Source organism: Amyelois transitella, chromosome 5 (genome assembly GCF_032362555.1).
Source record: "Amyelois transitella isolate CPQ chromosome 5, ilAmyTran1.1, whole genome shotgun sequence".
NCBI classification, from domain to species: Eukaryota; Metazoa; Arthropoda; class Insecta; order Lepidoptera; family Pyralidae; genus Amyelois; species Amyelois transitella.
The window spans coordinates 4,199,330-4,211,959 of record NC_083508.1 but is presented as its reverse complement, the minus strand read 5'-3'; the positions used below and the strand labels follow the sequence as shown (position 1 = coordinate 4,211,959).

The 12,630-nt window shown below is 35.4% G+C and overlaps 1 protein-coding gene across 2 annotated transcripts; it reads right to left on the bottom strand.

Annotated features, from left to right (window-relative positions):
• Positions 1-1,601: 1,601 nt before the first annotated feature.
• On the bottom strand, positions 1,602-11,036 carry LOC106138827 (ras-interacting protein RIP3). 2 transcript variants are annotated; one of them, XM_013340112.2, is made up of 7 exons: positions 10,884-11,036; positions 10,315-10,405; positions 7,446-8,750; positions 5,786-5,852; positions 3,323-3,459; positions 2,139-2,199; positions 1,602-1,858 (listed from the first exon to the last, which is right to left on the bottom strand). In XM_013340112.2, the coding sequence occupies exons 2-7, from the start codon at positions 10,325-10,327 to the stop codon at positions 1,717-1,719; spliced, it is 1,725 nt and encodes a 574-aa protein (XP_013195566.2). In that variant the 5' UTR covers positions 10,328-10,405; positions 10,884-11,036; the 3' UTR covers positions 1,602-1,716. The 2 variants fall into 2 exon arrangements, with proteins under 2 accessions (XP_013195566.2, XP_060810925.1); XM_060954942.1 differs by lacking the exon at positions 10,884-11,036 and adding an exon at positions 9,148-9,213.
• Positions 11,037-12,630: the final 1,594 nt, after the last annotated feature.

The following is a 12,630-nucleotide window of genomic DNA, read 5'->3' as shown; positions in this document are numbered from 1 at the left end:
AGCGACTGCTTCCTCAGCGTTCACAAAACGTTTACCGCGAAGTTTTTCTTTTATTTTGGGGAATAAATAGAAATCACAAGGTGCAAGGTCGGGGCTGTATGGCGGTGACCCAGTAATTCCACATTTGATGTCTCGTCGATGGTTCGCCTGGCGGTGTGCGCCGAGGCGTTGTCGTGATGAAGGAGGATTCTGCTGCGAGGTCGTTTCTCCCGAACTTTTTCAAAGACAAGTGGCAAACAAATATTGGTGTACCACTCTGCATTAACTGCTCTAAAACAATTGTTGCGTAATGGCCTGTATTTCCGAAGAACGAAGCCACCATCGTTTTTCCCACACTTCAACCTTTCTTCACTTTTGTGGGAAACACCCACTGGGCCGACTGCCTTTTAGTTTCTGGATCATAACAAAAAATCCAGCTTTCGTCACCCGTAACTATGTCGAATACGGCATTTGAGTCACCTCCGTTAAATTTTTTAACACGATATCACGGCACCAATTAACACGACGGAGTTTTTGGGCCTCAGTCTAATTATGGGGGTTTTCTTCAGTAGTCGCCGTAGAAGGCCGTCCTCACGCAGATCATCGGTGAAATTAGACCGACCACGCTTAAATTCATTGAACCAGTTGCAAAGAGTGGCACGAGATGGGGCTTCATTATGAAAGGCCAATCGAAGTCTATTGTAACTTTCTTGTCGAGTTAACTTACACCGAAAGTCATAAAAAATCATTGCACGAAAATTTTCTCGCGTTAAATTCATATTTTTGGCACGAATTATTTTGACTTTGCCGCCAAATTGCAAAAATAATGACAATTGAATGAAATTTTTACTCATTGTTATTGCTAAAGAGTTCCATTTTTAAAACCCGAATAATTTTTTTTATTATATAAATAACAAATGGCCAGTTCTAAAAACTTTCAGTGTCGCCCTCGTAGTCCTTTGCTACATTACATCTACACAATGTTGACGAGGCAGCTCGGTACGTGGTCGACTCGAGGACTTTCAACGTGTCAATTTAGGTAAGATGCTTGCTATTGCTGACATGAAACAATTATTTTGTAGGTGTCTATATATAGGTTCATGACAAATATGCGGCTATTCAGGAACGTTGTAATTCTGTCATAAACAGAAATCAAAATAAAGTGGGAATGTTTGTGTATAGGTAGTCTTTTTAATATTCCGATTTCTTCAATCTTATAATTTTATTCAATGTTCGCTTTTATTTCTCAACATTGAATTAGGATTTTTGCTTCATTTACTAAAGAATAATCTTCATTTTAAGTTTTATTGGAAAAATTATAAAGAAATTCATTCTATACATCTACGAGATCTTTAGAAGGTATACAATAATGACGTGACCAATCTCTGGAGAGGAGCCTGGAATGTGCATTTGAACATGATCCCGGATTGGACGAGTCAGGTTTTTACACGAAGCGACTCCCATCTGACCTCTGCAACCATTGTAGGAGAACCTTACCCATATTGAATCATGGATTGGTGCTAAATTGTTGGTTGGATAATTTCTATTCAGCCTAAAAATCATAACACGGAAAAAGCTATTTGATTATTTGGATAACAATAACTAAATTAAAAGTGGTCCAATATTTTATACACATTTATTAACATCTGTCACATGTTTCCATTTCCTCCTGTCCTTCCACAAAACTTCTACATCGTCTTGTTTCTTGTCGCACAATGCCATCCGTGCTATCACTTTTTAGTTCGGCATATCTTTCCACAAAACTTTGGTGAGCACCGCAAGTAACTTTGTTTTCATTTGATCTAACGCTGCAATTTGATCTTTTATAGCTTGTGTTGATTTTTCTATGTTCTCTACTTCTAGTAAACTTTCTTGATATCTGTAAAAAAGACACATGATATGAGATGCCATAATATATTTATAATATAAATGCTGTAGCTTTGATGATTTTTATACATCATCAAAATGGAACAATTTCCATATTTCTTATCATTTAGTTGGTCTATAAAGGTTCCTTATTAGGTGTTAAGTACCAAATATAAACATACTATAAAGCTACACAACAAAAAATACTTCATTAAAATCCGATAAGTCCCATTTTAATCGCGATGAGAGGCGCTGGGATCTATCGGTGAGATAGGATTTAAAAAAAATCATACTCTCTTTCACTTATCTCGCATCTCCCACATTTCCTTGGAGTTGATTCTTGTACGGTTGAATCTGAAAAATATATTTATTAATTTATTTGGAAGATTCATGTATATATTTGCCAACTAAGTGTGGGTACTTTGGTCTTAAAATAGGTATGGAGCTTATAACTTAGCATCCTTTTACAAGCATGGCAAATAAATTCAATCTGTGTAATTTTACAAAAGACCTATGACAGAGGTGAGACACATAAATTATGGTCTGCACTAGCTTTGAATGGAGTGACCAGTGCCTTTATACGAGCAATTAATCTTAAAATGTATGTCTGCCTTCTAATCATATACGACGGGCAAAGGGAGGATTTATATATATTCATAAAATTAACTAAGGACGCTATAAGCGGTTGATCTCTGAAGTAAAGATATGTCACCGGAAATAACAAGAACGCAAGTTTTTAAATCATCTAAGAAGTTTATAACCTTAACGATTCTAAACAATAAATGAATTGCATTATTTTAGGTCTATATTTCCGTAAATTGATAAACTTAAATAAATAAGCAATAATGCTTTCTGATTGGTTGAATAAATCACGTGTTACGTCTCTTTCCTCTCCTCCGCCATTGATCGCTACGGAGCATAAACAAATCGGTTGCTCATGTATTTTTGTTTAAGTTTTTAACATTGCTATTGGTTTGAAACTGTAAAAATAGTTTTATTTTGTTTACTTAAATAGACCCATAATAAGCGTCATAGAATCTGCTACAGTCAAAATCGAGCAATCAGAGAGCTGTGTGTTATTTGCCGTGTTTTAAAGAAGCGTCGAAGCTCTTCTATGATTGGCCGAACCGTTTAGAATCCTACGACAGTTTATAAATTTTCAAGGAGTTAAGTGGAGCGTCCTCCATTCATCTCTTATCCCTGTAATTTTTTTTATTGGTTGGTATGATATTATAACGTTTACTTTCATCTTTTTTAATCAAAATATTTTATTCTTGGTCTCTCTTACTAATAATTTTTTCTTCCTTTTTAGTTTATAATGGTATAGTTCCTGATGTTATAAATACATAAAATATATTTCTTTTACAGCTCAGGGCGGCCTAAGACTATTGGCTCTGTGTGTCACGTAAGGAATAGAGACGTACTTAATACCTAGGCATGTATGATTATACTTATAAACATGGTTTAGTATACTTACATTCACTCCAATCTGGTGCAATGGGCGGAGTAGAGGGCGGCGGGGGAGGCTGCGGCGGCGCAAACACATTGTACGCCATTCCTGGATCAATAGTGATCGATGGCATCGTCATTCCTTGTGAAAGAGGTGCCCCGCAACTGAAAAAACAATAAAATACACAATTAATTACATATGTGCTTAAATATATGAGACTTTTATCCTTTAATAGGCAAGTCAAGTTTTTATACAAAGCGACTTCCATCTGACCTTCGAAATTTTTGTAGGGAGCTCACCCATATTGGATCATGATAAAAGCTGCACCAGATGATTGTGCCTATTCCCTTAGTCGTCTTATAGGGAAAGAGAATAATCCTTTTCCAATGTGGTGGGAACCAAATGGCACAAAATTAAAGACCTGCAGGTATATCAGATGTATTCGTATAATCCGCGCTTTAGATTTCTTATGGCATACCTGCCCAATCCCTATAATTAACCGTTCTGTAGCTCCCTTAGAGCATATCTATCCCATCCGGATACAATACCACGAATCCTTCTCAGAAAGGATCCTTTTTACGGGCTGCCCTGGACACAGCCTTTTTATACGACTGGGACATCGATCCCTTATGGCATACCTGCCCCGGCTCTACGTCATTCTTGCTCCACACGAATAAAAGACCACGCTATCGATCCCGCGCCATTCCTGCCTTATTCGTATGTAGGGATTTTCACATTTTAATAGTTTTAATTGTAAATACATAAAATAATAAATAAAATTATATTTTAGTAATAAACGAACAACCTATATATAAAAACGTATGACGTACGATAAATGGTATGGTATAAAAACTCATACGCGGAACTCTTTCGTCCCGCCATAAATTCGGCGGACAAGAAAATTTAGAAATGCTACAGCTCCCTTAAACCATTTCTCTCCCATCCGAATACAATACCACGAATTCTTCTCTTATACTATACGTTTTTTGTTATCGATGGAGAAATCTTTTTTAAGGACTCCCCGGGACACAGTCCTGTATATACGACTGGGACATCGATCCCTTATGGCATACCTGCCCCGGCCCTAGCACCCTTATGCCATTCTTGCCCCACACGAAGAAAAGACCACGACATCAATCCCAAACCATACCTGCCTTATTCGTATAAAAAATACCGTACCATAGTCACCTAAAGGACAGCTCTGTCAAACCCAATGGTTGACTGGTAGTAGTTTGAGTTTAAAAATTACACAAAGCATTCCTGCCCCATGCCTGTAATAAATCGCGCCGTTGCTCTTTTATGACATACCCGTCTCAACGTTACAAACTGTGCATTATGGCATACCAGCTGTTTAACAAACCGCCATTTATCTCTTACAACGTCCCTATTTTTAGTCCCTACATGATGAAACAATCGAGGTTCATTGTATATCTAATTTGCCGAAAAGATTAGTCACGACGGAGGTATTAGTATTATTTGTATTACATACATACATACATACATATAATCACGTCTATATCCCTTGCGGGGTAGACAGAGCCAACAGTCTTGTAAAGACTAATAGGCCACGTTCAGCTGTTTGGCTTTAAGATAGAATTGAGATTCAAATATAGTGACAGGTTGCTATCCCATCGCCTAAAAGAAGAATCCCAAGTTTATAAGCCTACCCCTTAGTCGCCTTTTACGACATCCATGGGAAAGAGATGGAGTGGTCCTATTCTTTTTTTCTATTGATGCCGGGAACCACACGGCAAATAACGGCTTCTTTTTAATAGTGGTTTGTATTACAAATCGAAAGTTAATTAGCTTGTTCCGACAAGCCTAAGGCAACGTCGTTACTTGACATTTAATAGTTAAGTAAATACTTTAAGCACATTTACTTTTTTTCGGCACGTATACAATTAATCGACCAATCAGTTATTAAATCGGTAAACTTCATCAATATAACGTGGTCTTTTGTATTTATCCATGACATACATTACTAAGAAAATATTATTAATTAATTTAGTTCTATATATTAAAATGTTCGAAAAATTAAAATTATTTCCTCATCAGAAAGTAAACAGGGGAATGAATCATCAGTTCTTACTCATGTGAATAATGTTTTGTTATGTAATTTATGAATGTTTATCTATATTCTTATTTATGTATGTCTTAAAATATAATATCTGTTTATTTTCTTATTATTTATCTGTTTGCTATTTGCCAAAGGTTGACTGGTAGAGAATGCTATTAGCATAAGTTCACCTATTGTACCCAATAGAGTTCAAAATAAATAAAATTATAAAAAAGACGCATGTTAGACCCAGGTAAGTGAATCTGAAAAATTCCGTTTTATATTTTTGCCGGACCGGGGATCGAAACAGGAACCATAAGACTCAGAGGTAGCCTTGTGTGCGCTAGACAAGCCGACAAAGATAAGATTGATGAGCGAAAATTAAAAAAAATATATACAGATAATTATAACAATAATAAATGTGATGTCAGTACCTGGCACGATAATCTGGGGTGCTTCCAACAACCGGAAAGACAGGAAGCTGCATAGCTTGCGCGTTAGCTGTAATATAACATTAGGATTAATATTATAATTCATACATACATATGTATGACATGACACATGTTGCAAGCCCATCGCCTACAAGAATAACCTTAAGTTTATATGCCTATGTCTTGGTCGGCTTTTACAACATCAAGAGATGATTACCGTTCAGCTTTCGCAAAGTAACAAAAATAACAAAATATATGAAAATAAATATGAGCCGCCGAGCTTGTATGAAGAGAGTTATGAATGTGGATGAAGCGAAGGAAGTATGCAGAGATCGTGGCAAGTGGAAAGAGGTAGTCTCTGCCTACCCCTCCGGGAAAGAGGCGTGATTTTATGTATGTATGTATGAAAATAAAATAAGTCGCTTTGCTAAACAATTGCATTCAAATAACGACATGTAATGAAGAAATTAAATTTAAAGCACTTACAATAATACCACTTTTATAAGTTAACTCGGCAATATTCGACGACGTAAAATAGCGCAACCTACCTCCGAAACAAACATAATAAAAATTTAATAAAATAACGACATCATTGCTAGTACATTAACCTTAAAATCTTAAAATACAATGTCATGTGCTCTCTCGCTCATAAGTACCTAGTTCAATATGTTCAATAAGGAAAGTTCAGTTACATACGATGGACGTTAAATGGAAGGAGCCTAAATGCAATGTACAACATCGTATATGGTCAAGAATCATGGACTTTTTCACATGAGCCAGAAAGAAAACACCAATAGGCTGTTTGGGTCTGCGAAGGTGAGGAGGGGAGGAATAAGATGGTTTGGTCATGAGAAGAGGATGAATGAAAGGTAGCTATGTAACACGTTGCCCGTTTAGAAAGGAATAGAATTAGACCTTTCCGTTGAACGACTTACGCTCTAAAAAACAGCGGCTGTTACCCCATAACAAACGTTTCAAACATATCTGTACTGTACTGGTTGTATTCTTTACTTTCAACTTAATAAATATCAGTTATTTATAATAATTTGCTATGAAGAATGAGGATTTTAAATTATATTAAGTTAGATTAACTTTTTTATATCATACGATTATGAAGTTTTCGAAGAATATTTTTAAGCGTTGCTTATTTCTAGACTCTGCAAATACTATAATGATTTAATTTAAATCAAAGATAGCTTCCTTAAATAATAATAAATTAAAAAATATATTTTTGTTTGTAAAGAATAAACTCCAAAACTCCTCAACTGATTTTGACAAAATTTGGCACAGAGATAGAATATCTTTCTAGAGATTTTTTCTGGTAATTCCCACAAGAGCGAAGCACCACGCAAAAGCTGGTTACTTATGATAGCTCAGTAAAATGATAAATTCATAATTTTAACATTAAATAATTTTAAAATATAGGAAACTAGCTTTGGCCGCGCCTTCATCCGTTTGTTTTTTTTTGCAATTGAAAGTAATCTTTATTCTTCTTAGGGGTCAATTCTATCTCTGTACAAAAATTTCATCAAAATCGGTGTAAATGTTTTAGGCGTAAAAACGTAACAGACAGACAAGGGTTACTTTCGCATATATAAGTAGGAAGTAGGGATTTTTGAGGACGTTTTAGTGGAAATCAAATTTTTCTTAATACTAAACTTACCGTCAAGCATCGGCTGTAATGGTTGTTGTTGCTGCTGTTGTGGTTGCTGCTGTTGTTGTTGTTGTTGTTGTTGCTGCTGCTGCCCGCGTCCTTTCTTGCTCGGTATTTGCGGACGCAGATGCGGCGGCAGGTAACCAGTCCGAAAATAACTCTCTTTTTCGAATGTTGTTGCATGAACAAATCTACAATTAAGCCTTTTACATTTATCATTTGCAAAGTCTATACAAAAGTCGTAAACTTTGTCAAGTTGCGTTAGATCCATTTCGTGGCTTTTTTTGCATGGATTCCACGTGCAATTGCCTCTTGCAAAATCCCTGCATAATTCCTTCTTTTTTGGTTTTTCTTCTAATTGCTTCACGATTTTCGATTTATCTTCTTGCTCATCTACTTCTTGTTTCGGTTGAGTGATTGCACTGGCATGGCATTCATACCCATCGTCCACGATTTCTTTTTTGAAGACCACATTCGGGGCATATGTTGGTGGAGGCGGATCAGGAGGTAGTGGCGGCTGAACCACAACATTTTGTTTATTATAAGTTTGACTCGTAACAGTAGCAGTTGGTTTATTAAAAGTCTGACTTGTAACAGTAGCTGTTGGTTTATTATAAGTCTGACTTGTAACAGTAGCTGTTGGTTTATTATAAGTCTGACTTGTAACAGTAGCTGTTGGTTTATTATAAGATTGACTTGTAACAGTAGCTGTCGGTTTATCATAATCCTGGCTAGTTTTTGTTCTGTTTTGAACTTTGATAGTTGTTGGTTTGTTGGTAATTTGAATAGTTTTTTCCTTGTTGGTCTGATCTTGAATAGTTATTGATTTATTCTGAACTTGGGTAGTTATTGCTTTATTCTGAATTTGGGTAGTAATTGGTTTATTCTGAACTTGGGTTGTTATTAGTTTATTCTGAACTTGGGTAGTTATTGCTTTATTCTGAACTTGGGTAGTTATTGCTTTATTCTGAACTTGGGTAGTTATTGATTTATTATGAACTTGGGTAGTTATCGGTTTATTCTGAACTTGGGTAGTTATCGGTTTATTCTGAACCTGGGTAGTAGGTTTATTAACTTGGTTAGGTACTGCTTTATTGACTTGAGGAGATTTTCCTTTGTTTTTAGCCTGTACAGTTATTGGTTTCTTCTGGACTTGACCAGGTTCCTGGTTTAAATTTGGGCGCGGAGCCGAAACTACCGGACATGCTTCTTCTTCAAACTTGGACTTCAAGTACTTTTTCATGTGTTTGAAGTTTGGAGATGGTCGGAAATTTATCGATGTACCATCGCCTATTTCTTTGACATTAGTTGCACCTGTGGGTATTATATCATAAACATAAGAGATATCGAAAAATGTATGGGTTTATACAACAAAAGCTCTTACTAGTGAACCTGAATAGCTGAAATTTCTAAACTGGTAGATTGGACCTGGATTGACACATATGACATGCTTTTTTCTGAAATTTTAATCCAAGTGAAGAGAAAAACTTTCACTCCTGATATCTATAAGTAAAATAGGATCACGGCCACAATATATCTTTGAAGGAAAAAATATACAAAGTAATTTTAATCACATGGTAAGGTAAAGAATTCGCTTTGGCCTGCAAATATTCATTATTAGATGTAATTACTGCCTGTCTTAAAACATAGATAACACATATAATAAATAAAGAATAAGTACTTTTCTTTAAACTAATGGTTTTTAACTCACTAAGTTTAAAGGAAATGATGTGCAGGTGCTAGTGGTATGTTATGTTTATGGCTGTATGAAACCGAGCTGAAATAAAATCGACATAAGTAGGCATAATTAACACATGAATACAAATTTTAGTATTCCTAAATTTGCACAGGAACAAAGCCCTGTCAATTTTTAATTTTACACCTTGTGGCAATATCATGAAATGAAAGTACACATTTAATACAAGTAGCTGAATAATATTCATAAAAGCATAATTTTAACAATTCTTTGAAATTATCCCTCTAATGTTTTTCCTTCTCCAAATCATTAGAGAGCTCACTTCATCTGACTAGTATATAAGGCAAGGCATTTAAATAAAATTGTGCTACTTAATATACTTCTTCTACAATATATTTTCTCCCACTGGGCATATGCCTCTTAGATATCTTTCCACCTAGCTCTATCATGGAGTTTTATGTAGTTGGGACTAGCGGGCTAACTAAAGATACATGTAAATATAACTATGATATTACAATGAGGTTCAGTTGTTTAGACTAAACATGTTTTGATAATATTTTTAGGAGCTCATGATAATTCACTTAGTATGCATACCCTAATGAACACATTATACAAAAGATTGCCCTGTCTGTTATGGCATATCTCTGGGCTTGGCTGTTCTGTGAGTGGTTCTGGTTTCTCAAAACTAGTACTCTAAGTGTTTTGACGGCCTCTGTGGCGCAGCGGTAGTACGCTCTATCTATCTATGACATCGGAGGTCCAGGATTCGAATCTCGGTCAGGGCATGATGAGAAAATAACTTTTTCTGATTGGCCTGGGTCTTGGATGTTTATTTATATAAGTATTTATTATATCATTGCGTTAGTATCTTGTAACACAAGTCTCAACTGCACATCAAAGAAAGGAGGCACACTTTGATTACTAGCTCTAATTGAATTATACATACATACATATTATCACGTCTATATCCCTTGTGGGGTGGACAGAGCCAAGTCTTGAAAAGACTGAAAGGCCACATTCACACAGAATTGAGATTAAAATAGTGACAGGTTGCTAGCCCATCACCTAAAGAAGAATGCAAAGTTTATAAGCTATTCTTTTTTCTATTTCTGCTGGGCATGGTGTACCACATGGCATGATGAATGATATCTAAGGTATATAGAGTAATACAATGTATCTGACCTGTTCCTGGCATTTATTATGTTCAGTTTCAATGATATGATGACACACGTAAAAAACTGAAGTCAAACATGGACGAAGAGACAGATCCTCACTGAAAAGAAAATTATTAACAATTTTTAGTACATAAACATATTGTCTGTTATACTAATGTTGTACTATATGTTACAACTAAACCCGAGGTGTGGCTACTAGAACTAGGTGTAGCTGGTCTCATTTGTTTAGACAATGGTGTAGTGGCTAGGCAAAAACTTAATCAAAATCAGTCTATCCGTTGACCCAGACAGACAAGTCAAACTTATAACACCCCATTGTTTTTTTAGCAGGGCTTAAAACCGAAATTTTGTTATATTTTGTTCATCTGCATTCCTTGTCTTCTTCAAAGCTTTACACATACAGATCACTAACTTATACACATAATTTTATCTTTCACATATCATTGTACTTCTCGTTAAATAAATGGTAAAGTGATGGTATCCTCTTTACAAACGAAACAATCAATTTTTATCAAGGTATAGAGAAATGCAACAAAATCTTTGAGGATTTAAAAAATCTAATTTACACACACTTACATATTCAGTAACAGAATCTCCAGTTTCAAATATTTCAATGCGAACACTAATTTTATAGAAATTGTTGACCTGTAAATAATCCAAATGTAGAGTTCTTGTCTTCAACCAAACCAAAACTTAGCCAACTGACCTGGCTGACAGAACACGCAATTCGGAAAGGGCCAAAGCAGTGCTGCCAACCCCAAAAAGCTAAAAAACAACAACACGCCTAAAAAAACAATAGTAGAAAACAGTAGGTAAAAAAAAGGCAGATTTCATAATTTTGCTCATATAATTATAATTAATAAACAATTTTCTTAGTTACAAGAACTCCCATACGTTGACATACTTTTAATTACAACAATAAAAGAACAAAAATCAAAGTAAAATTATTTTTCAGTTTCAATTGCCTCATCTTCAATTTTCACACTCATTATTATTTTTAAAATCATACATATTTTTGTTGAATTTCTTCATGTGCCTTTCTGTGGCTTCAAATGAAAGCAATCGGTTATTTCTGATTTGGTGTGTAATACTCCTTTAATAGTTGTAGTCGATATTCGGTTATGTAATTTAACTAAGGAATATACCATCTAGTGTCATTGTGTTTTATTATGTAGTGGTTATCAAAAAATGTTTGCAGAGTAGTATAATAGATAGCGCCGAACGCTAGTTGAAAAACAGTAGAAAATAGGAATCAACAGAAAACAAGGACATCAATGTGAAAACAGCAAAACTACTGTTAAAACAGTAGAGTTGGTAACACTGGACCAAAGGGCGATGGATGGGCGATAAATATCAAAGTAGAGATGTACGATATACATCGATTTATTTAAAATACTCGATGTATAGTTACGATGCATCGTATTAAATCGATGTATTGTTAATACTTGAACATCGAATATACATCGATGTTTTTCATTCGATGCATTGACCAAGCAAATTATGAATGGGTGGCGAAAATTCCCGAAGCTGAACAAAATAGCTTTCAAGTATTTGACAATAGTTGGCACGTTACTACCTTCAGAAAGACTTTTCCCACAGGCAGGGCTAGTTTTGACCGAACGAAGGAACCGATTGAAGGGGAAGAGATTGAGTAAACTTTTGTTTCTACATAGTTGATGTGAAAACTCATTGCTCTACTCATAGAGCTCTTTAGTTACTGACCTTACCAACCATGTTTATAACTTCAATAATATTGTATTTAAATACGTGCTGTTTTAAGCTGAACAAAACCAACGTTCCTTATGGTTTTGTCTTTATTCTTGTAGGTATCAATTTATTCAGCTTAATGAAAATATACTTATATGTATTCGCAATGGCACTAAAAGAAGCAAACATTACTCGTTACTTACGACCCGAGAGATTTAATGGTGAGAGAGATTTAATGTTGAACCTACGACTGCGGGCTCGGACCTACGATAGACATCGTCCTAAAAAGGACATTTTGCCAATTTCTAGATATACAAGGCAACGTAACACGAACGCCGCAATTATTTCATCGGATGATGAGACTCCTCTTCCGAATCCTAATGTCTCGACAATTTAGCAGCGTCTCCATCGAGTCTGTACAAAGCTACTATCTCTATTATTGTGAATGGCTACCGTGCTGACGCTTTAATTGATACTGGCAGTTCCATTACTTTTATCACTAATGTTCTTGCGCAAACAATGAAGTTAAAGAGGAAACCATGTAAACAAGCTGTAACAATCAATGTTGTAATATCACAATGCACAATCTTATAATTTAATTCAATGTTCGTTCATA